Source organism: Micropterus salmoides, unplaced genomic scaffold, assembly GCF_014851395.1.
Source record: "Micropterus salmoides isolate LMB-PRFRI ecotype aquatic unplaced genomic scaffold, ASM1485139v1 Ms_hic_scaffold_9, whole genome shotgun sequence".
Taxonomy (NCBI): Eukaryota; Metazoa; Chordata; class Actinopteri; order Centrarchiformes; family Centrarchidae; genus Micropterus; species Micropterus salmoides.
Genome location: NW_024044681.1, coordinates 20625413 through 20635456, shown reverse-complemented (window position 1 = coordinate 20635456; position 10044 = coordinate 20625413). Strand labels below are relative to the sequence as shown.

Sequence of the window (10044 nt, the reverse complement as noted above, 5' to 3'; positions counted from 1 at the left end):
ATCTCGGTGGACTGTACCGTTTTAATGACGTAGCGAAAAATTATACAAATCACTGAGAGGCATCAGGGGCTTCTCGGGCTTTAGTAGGAATGGGTAACTTAAACTGTGCTGATCTTTCACACGCCCTACCAACGCTTTTATTTTTGTTATCCTGCATATTTGGGCTGTCCCTCGGTACGGAACTGAGTTATGTGACATGCGGATCGGCCATTAAACTGATAAATATTAAGCACAATGTGAGACTACACTCGCACGACGTACGCTACGGATCCGGTGAGTTTCCTCTCATTTCAGGATTATTAAGCATTACTAAACAGTTACATAGTGTTATTTTTACTAACATTGACTTAAACTACCATTAATCACATCTGTGATTAAATGCTTTAATATTGTTTGATGAAAATGAGAAAATACATATCTTTATAAACGTTAACAGTATCAGTCTGACATGATTCATGTTGATTCCATTATGTGTATAATTAAACAAAAGATTGGGGACATGTGATCTCTTTTTAGGTGATATTAACAAAGCAAATATTGACTCAAGTGATGACAGTATATGAAAACATTTGGATTTGTCCTAGAAAAGCCCACCCCCTTCTCTTTGAATCAGCCTAACGTTAGTCATTCACAGAGAAATGTCAAACATGAATCCTTTCTGCAAATATATTCACTGTCCACCACAGCGTTCACTAAACGTTTCTGGTTTAATTTACTTTAAACCTGCTCTGGAAAGGTGGTCTTTTGAGATAATCATGTGCTCTGTTGTTAGAAATATGTTGTACCACACAGAGTTGTAGTTGTATGGCTCTAGCCTTTAAAGTTAAGCTGAGCTGTTGGTTTGCCAACATGAGCGGTTGGGTTCAAAGTCAAACCCAACAAACATTAATGCAACATTGTAAGTGTTTTCACAGACCTTGATACCATGAATCAGAATCAGAAGGAGCTTTATTGCCAAGTAGTGTTTTACACACACGAGGAATTTGCTGTGGTAACAGATTGAACAGATGAACAGATTGAGTGATCAAAAGAAGAGAACTGGCTGACAGCCTTAAACAGCTTTAATCAATAAAATTGTCTTTTTATAGCCAAAATCCAAGTTTGGTTGTTCACTCTTCCCACGTTTTCTGCTCACTGTCTGTGTCAATGTGTGTGAGACAGGGAGCGGGCAGCAGTCTGTAACAGGGGTGACTGCAGTGGAAGATAGTAACAGCTACTGGAGTGTTCGAGGGGCAAGTGACGCCTTGTGCCATCGGGGTACCCCGGTCAAGTGCGGGCAGACGATCCGCCTCACCCATGTCAACACAGGCCGTAACCTTCACAGCCACTACTTCACCTCCCCACTGTCCTCTAATCAGGTGGGTGGTGTGTGTGAAGTACATGTGGGAAGAGGAAAGATTTTGGTGTTATGTGAAGAATTATCCTCCCTGCAGAGATCAGGAGAGGATGTTATTGTCAAAAGTGATTCCCAGCTTGATTCAAAAAAGCTGATTTAGAGAATGTTTTGAAATAATAATAATAATAATAATAATACAATAATTCACTACTCTCCTGCCAAGTTAAAGCCACTGAGAGATGAATTGCAAGTAACATTACTAACATGTAGTCAGAGATTTAAAATACTAAGAGGCTGCCTTGCGCATTTAGTGATACCTAGACCAACATTTTGAGGTGTACCTGAGTTGACAGCAGCTTTTGCACTTCAGGAAACTTACCAAACTCTGTAAGAAAAAACAGCCTCAGGCCAGAAAAAAATCTTGAGACAGTGTGAAAACACTGTCTAACCAAAGTGTTAAAGGGCTGGAAGATGTGTACCGCAAGATGACAGAAACTGTCAGACATTTTTATATTCTCTGGGTGTATTAGATGATTGCAGGCAAAGTTGTAAATCAATGCACAGGTCTGTTTTATGGCACTTTTTGATTTACAGGATAGTTGCATCAATGTGATGAAGTTCCTTGACAGGTGGGTATAAAGTCCAGTGGACAAGCCAAAAATAGACATTTCCTGTCTTATAAAATTTAAAGCAGTTTCGCAACCCATTTTCCAGAACATTTACCAAAATTGTGTTTTTGTTTCACTATGGCAATATAAAATCACATATACCACAATAGAAGATTTTATGTACATAACTCACAAGACCGTAATATCCACGGTAGCCAGTCTGGCCTCCCTCATTCACTCAAGAAGCCTGATACAATAGTATCAATATCATCTTTCAGCACAACAATCACTGGAGACAAAAGAGTCTATGTAAATTTTATAGAAGAAACAGAACTCAGAGATTGTTTGACAAAACTAAACATTTCTTGTCTTAATGTTTACTGTTGGGATATCTAGCTTGGTAAATAATCCAGTCTGTGAAAGTTCTTCCTATTTTACAACAATTTAAGTCCAAGGCAGGCTTTAGTTTAGTGGCCAGACAGAAGCAAGGTAGAAGATTAAAAAACAAACGTAGCTGTTATTTATGTCTGGAAAGTTAACCTTTCACTAAAGCATGTTACCTCATCCTTTCCTCTGTTCCTTGTCTTCTATTCTCTTTCTACCTTGTCCACAGGAGGTGAGTGCGTTTGGCGACGAAGGGGAAGGAGACCACCTAGACGAGTGGACAGTTCAGTGTGGGGGATCTGTATGGAAGCGCGAGGAGGCTGTACGCTTCCGTCACAAGTCCACTGACGCGCTGCTGTCAGTGACAGGGGAGCAGTATGGACGGCCGATCCATGGTCAGAGGGAAGTTCACGCCATGATGAGCCCCAGCCAGCACAGCCTGTGGAGGGCCATGGAGGGCATCTTTATGAAGCCCAGTGAGAGTCCAGTTGGCAGCCGAGACTACAGTCACCCACACACAGAGTTCTGAACTTGACTTTTCTTCTCCGCTTCGGTCGCTTCAAGTTTTCCTCTCTGTCTACCACCATATACCTACCTCTGGCCCCAGTTACATCTGTACCAGCAGCTTCTTCCCCTCCCGTCTTGTCTCATTTTGCTATCTCATTAACTTTTGACAGTCATCTTTTGAGAAGTCTGTCATCGATCAGAGTACAATGACTTCATCTTATCGATCCATACCAACCTCTGTCACAATCATTGTGTTTTAGGAAACACTACTTGAATTCTCAAAGATCCAGCAGCCACACTCTGACAGCTAACACTATTTGAATACTTGATGGTCTCAACAGGTACAAGAAGTATTGTTACATTAGGTATTAAATGCTGCTTTACAGTAAAAGGCTAATCTTTATTACAGTTTGTGACATTTTACATCCAAGAAAAGGGGTTCCTCTCAGAACACAGTGCTGATTTTGCAGATGAAGTGAGGACTAAAAAAATAGTGTTACACTTGTGCCTTTCTCCGTTTTTAAGAAGAAGTAGGTGTTTACATTGTGGATCCTTTTAAAGGTTTGGAAACATAATGATTTTATTATGTTTTCATATTTTTGTAAGCCATATTCTACTCAAACAGTGGGTAAACAGTGTTACTATGGTAAATGACTCCCCCTGTCCCCCTTCAAGCCAGATTCAGTGTTGCATATAAAGTGTCGGACGCTAACTGACATGAGAGAATAAGCAGTTTTGTCTGTGGAGGTGTTTTTTCATTTTTAATGTATCTCATTGTACTGGATGCTGTTTATTAGGAGGAAGTATAGTGTTTTGCTGTCTTGCTGTCTGTGCATGCATATGTGTTAGATCAACGCTTTGTTCCAGAGGTTCATAAGAACGACAAACATGCAGTGAATACCTCATATTAAATGGATTTTTTTATGCATTCCAGTATCAGTGTGACTTCTTTGTTGGATTTTCTATTTTTTCATTTGGTTTCCGCGACAGTTGAGATGATATTGATATGAGCTGAAACTCTTCACAGCTGGTCTTTCCTAAGTGAATCACCAATGACATCAATGATTCTCCTGATGCTGCATTCACAATTTATTAATTAATGAGATAATGTCCCTTTATTTAATCATTCATTCAGTAGTTGAGCACGTTGCAGTCACCTTATAAAGTCCAACCCCTTATTTCACCCACAAAGATAGAAGTAAAAAGTATTAATGTCTGTCTGGACCATTACACCAAGTTTCATGCCTTGTTTGTCCACATAATGGCATGTTTTGGTTCATTATCTGGCAGTTAATGGGGTTTGGGTGAATCTGCTGTGAGGCTGGTCTTACTTGTGTTTGACCTATGTTCTCTAATTATCATGATTTAGAGTGAGTGCTGATGCCAACCCTACTCCACAGAAAACTCTTTCTGACAACGTTGCCGAACGTGTAAATTCACCTCCGGCCATCACGCACTGCGTCAAGCTAAAAAGAGTTTCTAAAGTGCAGATCTCAGTGATAGAAGGTTAACCTTTGTGTGCATGTCTGTCACACCTGCCAAGGTTAGTCCACTCAAAGCAGTTAGAGCAGTGAGGTTTCTGCACTTGAGGCTGCCCTTCTGACTCACAGCTTCTTTATCGACCCTTTGGTACCTGCATGGGGAAACAGCAACGAGGGGCACTCAGTGAAAACCACGCCATGTTGTGTTGTCATTGTATTTTTAGAGTTGGTATTTAAAATGACAATGCAACAATGATAACAAGTGACAAGTACAGCAACAAGCCTACTTTATACTGAGTGTTACAATTATTAACTGTGAAAATATTTATAGCTTATTGTGAGGCAATAGTCATGTTTAATCTATTCCCCGTATTGTAGAATGATTTACCTTTTTATGTTTTGTCATTATTGTATTGTACATGTTGTTGGTCTTGAGCCAAATATTTTATCTGAATTATTATTATTTTTTATCAGATACTCAAGGCACAAACATTTACACAAGTAAACACAGATGCCTTATATTTGTATCAAAACAAGGTTTTATTGCATAAACATATATGGATATATTTTTTTTTAGATTAAACAGATTGTTATTGTTATTTGCATTTTTAAATATCCATTCAGTTGGTGACTATTGCTGTTTTCTTTCTCCTTTTCTAAGCAGCATGCCAAGGTTGTATTACATATCTGTGTTTAAAGTTTTATCTCTATACAATCTACAAGGTAAAAACATGTTTTGGTAAAAACAAATCTCAAAAGCAACTTTCAAAAAACATGAAAATCATGAACTGACTCCATCCTGTTACAGATGTACAGTATAATAATGTAAACTTCAAAAGTGTTGATAAAAGGTCTTTCGAAAGAGTTTCCCTTACATAGACATGCAAGGAGGTTTGAATGGCACAATTATTAGAGAATTGTTAAGATAAAGTGGTCTATGCTGGTTTCAAAGGGACCATGACGCTAATAGACAAAGGTGAAAACATGGTCCATTGGTCAAATGTCAATGTGCTGAGAATAATAAAGACGGACTTATGAGGATAAGTGTAGCATACATTATACAGCAGTTTATACGAGACTCTGAGGCAGTGAAAACATTCAATAAAAACCTAATGTGACTAAAACACACAATATATTGTATTCAGTGTTAATTTTACCCATCCACAGTGAGGCCTACAGACTCTTCCAAAGATGGTGTGAAACAGAGATGATGATGATGATGTTGATGTTGATGATGATGATGATGATGATGATGATGTTGATGACGATGTGACCTTGTATTTGCATATTTATGAAAATGCCCTCTCCTGCACTCTGATTTGATTAATAGCTGGTAGAAACTAGAAAAATGGCTATTACAGTATAAACTGGAAAGTCAAATATGTGACAGTAGGAGATACATACCTACATTTAAACCAAGGCTGTGCCACCACAAAGAAAGATTAAATGGATTTCCCTGTCTTTTAAAGACATGAAAATCGAAACAACAACATGCATACTGATTTACAGTATAATACATTTTTCCGTGATACTTGATCGTACAAAGCTATTTTTTCATTTTATTTTAAAAGAAAGCCCTCTCCCCTTTATATTTCGTCTAAACTGGACAGCATATAAACTCACATGGCTGCACATTGCTTTGATTGAAATATCTAGTTTTGTTTTCATCCACCCTGACAAAAGGCAAGAGAACAAATAATCACTTTTAAGATATTAATGGGAATGAACCAGCCTCCAATCTAATAATGTCCAAGGGCAGCACCATGCACTTTGTTGCTGTTTTGGCATACAATGTTGTAATCTGTAGTAATGAACACCAACAAGTGTATTTCAAAGATCGCATCTCCATAGGGCTGGACGATGTAGTTGAAATATTTGTCACAATGTTAATTCAAATATTTTTATGATATCTAATAATATCACAGAATTTTCACATATAAAATAAGTATGTTCACTGTAACAAACCACTGACTCTTTAAATGTAAATGTAATCTCAGTTTTGAATGACAATTAGCTTGCAAACAGCATTTTAGTAAACCAATGACAGAATATGAACATATAATGCAATACTAATACAATAACATAGGTAAACAGTGATATCTCTTTATCGCCCAGCCCCACACCCACATAAAAAAACACCCAAAAACCAAAACCATTTTTATCCTCAAATTTAATCTGTGGTGTCATTGGGATGTTCAACCTAGGGCGGCTCCATTATAAAAGAAGAGGAGCATGATTGTAAACTCCTACAAGGTCTTCCTCAAACTTTTTCATCTCAGTCAGCTTTATAAAATTGTAGTGCTATCAGATCTGAACCATAAAACATAGCTTTGACCCCTAAAACTATCACAGGTGCTGCAGCAATCACCTTCAGTATCTCATCCAATCCTGAGCTGTACACTGATGTGACAACACAATTTTGGTTGTGGAGAAAAAAAAAATCTTAAAAAACCAAACCAAACTGACCTTGTGACACCAACATGACATATATCAAAGCTCAAATTCAGTGGTGTTGTTCTTCACCTTGTAAACATGGTTGTTTAAGCATTTAGCTGCAGTTCTCATTTTAACCACTAGAATGCAACCTTATCCAAGAACACAGCTAGACCAACAGTATATCACAGCTCTACTGTATATCCCTGATTTATCTCACTAGTTTCTACCCTTCATACATTCCGCTGTTGAGCATAATACATTACACAAGATAAGTAGTACTATATATACAGTGAAATCAATGGTAAACTGGTGTTAGAGTAATGTTTGGTATGGCAGTGTATATACTGGCATGCTTTTGTGTGGTTTATATGTACCACAGTTGGGCAGTATTACAATGAGATGCTGAGGTGACACATTTTCAATCTTGTAACACACAACTAAAATATCATAATTTATATCAGCCAGGCCCTATTATTAACCAAAAACATAGCTCTTTGATTTGATGTTTCTTCTTTTTTACCTTCATGTAGTTTACACTTCTCTCTGAGCTTACATCATGTATGCGGACAACACCGTCTTTCACATATCCACACAAATGTGAAATGATCAATAAATCAATCAATCAGTATTAAGATTAAAGAGAAGGGATAGTGGGACAATGATGATTCATAAGTGGTCCCTCACTGAGTATTGAGTTGTGCTCCTTGCAGACACACAGAAAGACTTCACGTGCGCCAAGATTAGCAGACTGGGCCGAGGATGTTGATGTTTCACAAAAAGTGTGGGGTTTATACACGAACATATGAGATGTGAGGAATTTATACATTTAAATACTGTGTCCAACATTCACTCTGTTCCCATTCAATGCAACTTCTCTAGGGTAAATATGCAGTTGTCCATAATAACCATTGTTTGTTTTAGAAATTAGGAATGGCTCAAAGCACCTGATCAGCATTTTTCAGTAATTAGAAAATCAAGTTAAAGGGTGGTCTTGGTCATGAAAACAGCAAAATAAAACTCACTATTTATTCTCACAATTTATATAAAAACATGATTTCTTTCCATTTCACATTCTATATAAGTCCAGTAACTCTACTTGGGTGACATCGTCAACGCAAAACAAATATATAATTTTACTCAAATTGTCTGCTTCTATAGGGAAAGTTATTCAACTTAAAAAGACTCAACTGATTGTTTAGAGAAGTGCTTGGGTTGTGGCTGGTCCAGCTTTGGCTGCAAAGACAAGATGTGAGGTCATGGCTGTTCTGTCCACTCCCCATGCTCACAGTGCAATTGGTTACTCCATGCCATTCCGCAGCATCTGATTGGCTGCGATAAGCATGACACTGATAATGAAAGCCATAGCAAAGGCGCAGATCAGGCTTTTCCTGACACATGTCTGCCGATTCTTCTTCTTGGGATGGACTGAGAGAAGTGAAAGAGAAAAGAAAAGAAATAAGAGACAAGAGTATAGTTCTCCTATAAAAGCATAAATAGTAGTTTTAACTCTTCGGTTTTTGTATGGCTTAAACAAATGAGATATAACGTGTTCATAAGTGTTTTTTGGGGTTTTGTTGGGTTAGTTCCTGTTTTATTTTGAAGTAGTCTGTTTTTAATAAATCAGTTGCTGCTGGTTCAAGTGTCTGCTTCTGGGTCCCAAACCTGACAGATATTGAGCTTTAAAGGTGCTGATAGGCAGATTTGATTGACAGATTCTTGGGACAGAGCCTGGCTAACTGTTTTCCCATTTACAGTGCTAAGCTACGTCAAGCCTCTGCTGGCACCTGCTTCATATTGCATAATGCGTAGACATAACATTTGTATCAATCTTCAACAAGAAAACAAAATGAACTGTAGCTTTAAGTAATCAAATAAAAGCATGTATTCTATAAACAATACAATTCTGTACATAAATTACAAAACCACTTGGTCATACTGGGATTCCAGGTAAGTATGCCATCAAAAAGGAGTCAGTGGACAGCTGGAGAAAGATCAAGGAGGCCATTAACATTTGCTTCAAAGACTGCCCTTAACAGTCATAATACGACCACCTGTCACATAACCGAAACTCACGTGATGATACCTAAGTCACTTCCATTGGCAGAGTGAAGACTGAGACATGCAGTCAAAAGCTCAAAAAAGGGTGGTAAATTGACCTTTGAGTAGAGACTTGTTTTGTCACACATTTTGTTCCCAAGATCAAGAACATCAGAACTCATGCTAACATGAAAAACTTTTAGAATTAAAACTTGAAGATGAATTTGCAGACATGTTGATAATCCTCAAAGTGTCTTCTGCTGTGCCTTGTACATTCATGTAGTGAATTAATTTTCACCTGTCAAGGTGCTCATTTTCTTTGACCCAAAACAAATATGGATGAAATAGCAGCTAACAGATCATCAGTGGAAGTGTCTCCAATGAAAAAAATGATGATACACAGGCACAAACAGTTTGAATACTCTATGCTGCAGCAAAAAACAAGACAATAGGAGTGAGTTGGAACTTTTGTTCTGCTACCTGTCTGTGTGGGCAAATACATTATGTCTGGAGTTTGAGTGAGGAAGAGTAGACACAGATGTGTCCTCCAACAGGCCTTGCAGCAAGAACAACAACTAAAAGTTCCCTTTCTGTCAGCCCCCTTGTCTCAGTTTGTAAGAATCACACACCGCATCAATAAATCAAGTCAGAGCGTTGAGTTGTGGATCTAAGAGGGACTGTGAAAGGCATTGAAGTCCCACCAGACAGGAAGGAGATGGTAAGGAAGCACGCAAGAGAGAGGGAAGTTGAGGATGTAGGAAAAGGGTTAAATGTGGGGAGACATGCAGTTGTTCTTTACAAGAGAGGCTATACCTTTTCATCGCTTCTTTATTCTACCCCCTGCCTACTTCTCTTTCTACTGTTCTTATTCCTCTCCCTAACTCCATGTCACGCCCTTCCCTCAACACCAGAAACTTTGTGAAAGAGAGTGCCAAGCCAGCAGTTCCCTGATCCCTTCTTTAGCCTCTTATCTCCTCCTTCACTGTCCCTTCTCTGCTAAGTTTCTCCAATTCCTGCCGGCTGTCTCTTTTTAGGTCTTCCCGAAACTGTGGGCCAGTACCCAATGGATTCATTAAGACTTTCCTAGTTCTCTAGTATGTTTGATCTCTCTTTACCTTTGTCCTAGTCTGACTTGTGGATGTTTCACTGCAGATGGGCAATTTCTAGATCTGTACCATAACTAACACAGGGTCAGATTAAGGTTTTTGGTTCCCTCTTCTCCCTAAAGCAACATCACTTGGTTTTATGTCTCAAG

The 10044-nt window shown here is 38.4% G+C and overlaps 2 protein-coding genes across 2 annotated transcripts in view; one reads left to right on the top strand and one right to left on the bottom strand.

Annotated features, from left to right (window-relative positions):
• Positions 1 to 35: 35 nt before the first annotated feature.
• On the top strand, positions 36 to 3764 carry sdf2 (stromal cell-derived factor 2). The gene is made up of 3 exons (XM_038709604.1): positions 36 to 273; positions 1162 to 1358; positions 2558 to 3764. The coding sequence occupies exons 1-3, from the start codon at positions 90 to 92 to the stop codon at positions 2855 to 2857; spliced, it is 681 nt and encodes a 226-aa protein (XP_038565532.1). The 5' UTR covers positions 36 to 89; the 3' UTR covers positions 2858 to 3764.
• Positions 3765 to 7764: 4000 nt separating this feature from the next.
• The window catches only part of caln2 (calneuron 2), a 30185-nt gene continuing 27905 nt past the window's right edge, over positions 7765 to 10044 (bottom strand). The window contains exon 6 of the mRNA XM_038709605.1: positions 7765 to 8177. Coding sequence (XP_038565533.1) covers positions 8050 to 8177 — 128 coding nt within the window. The 3' untranslated portion in view covers positions 7765 to 8049. The remainder of the gene's footprint in view (positions 8178 to 10044) is intronic.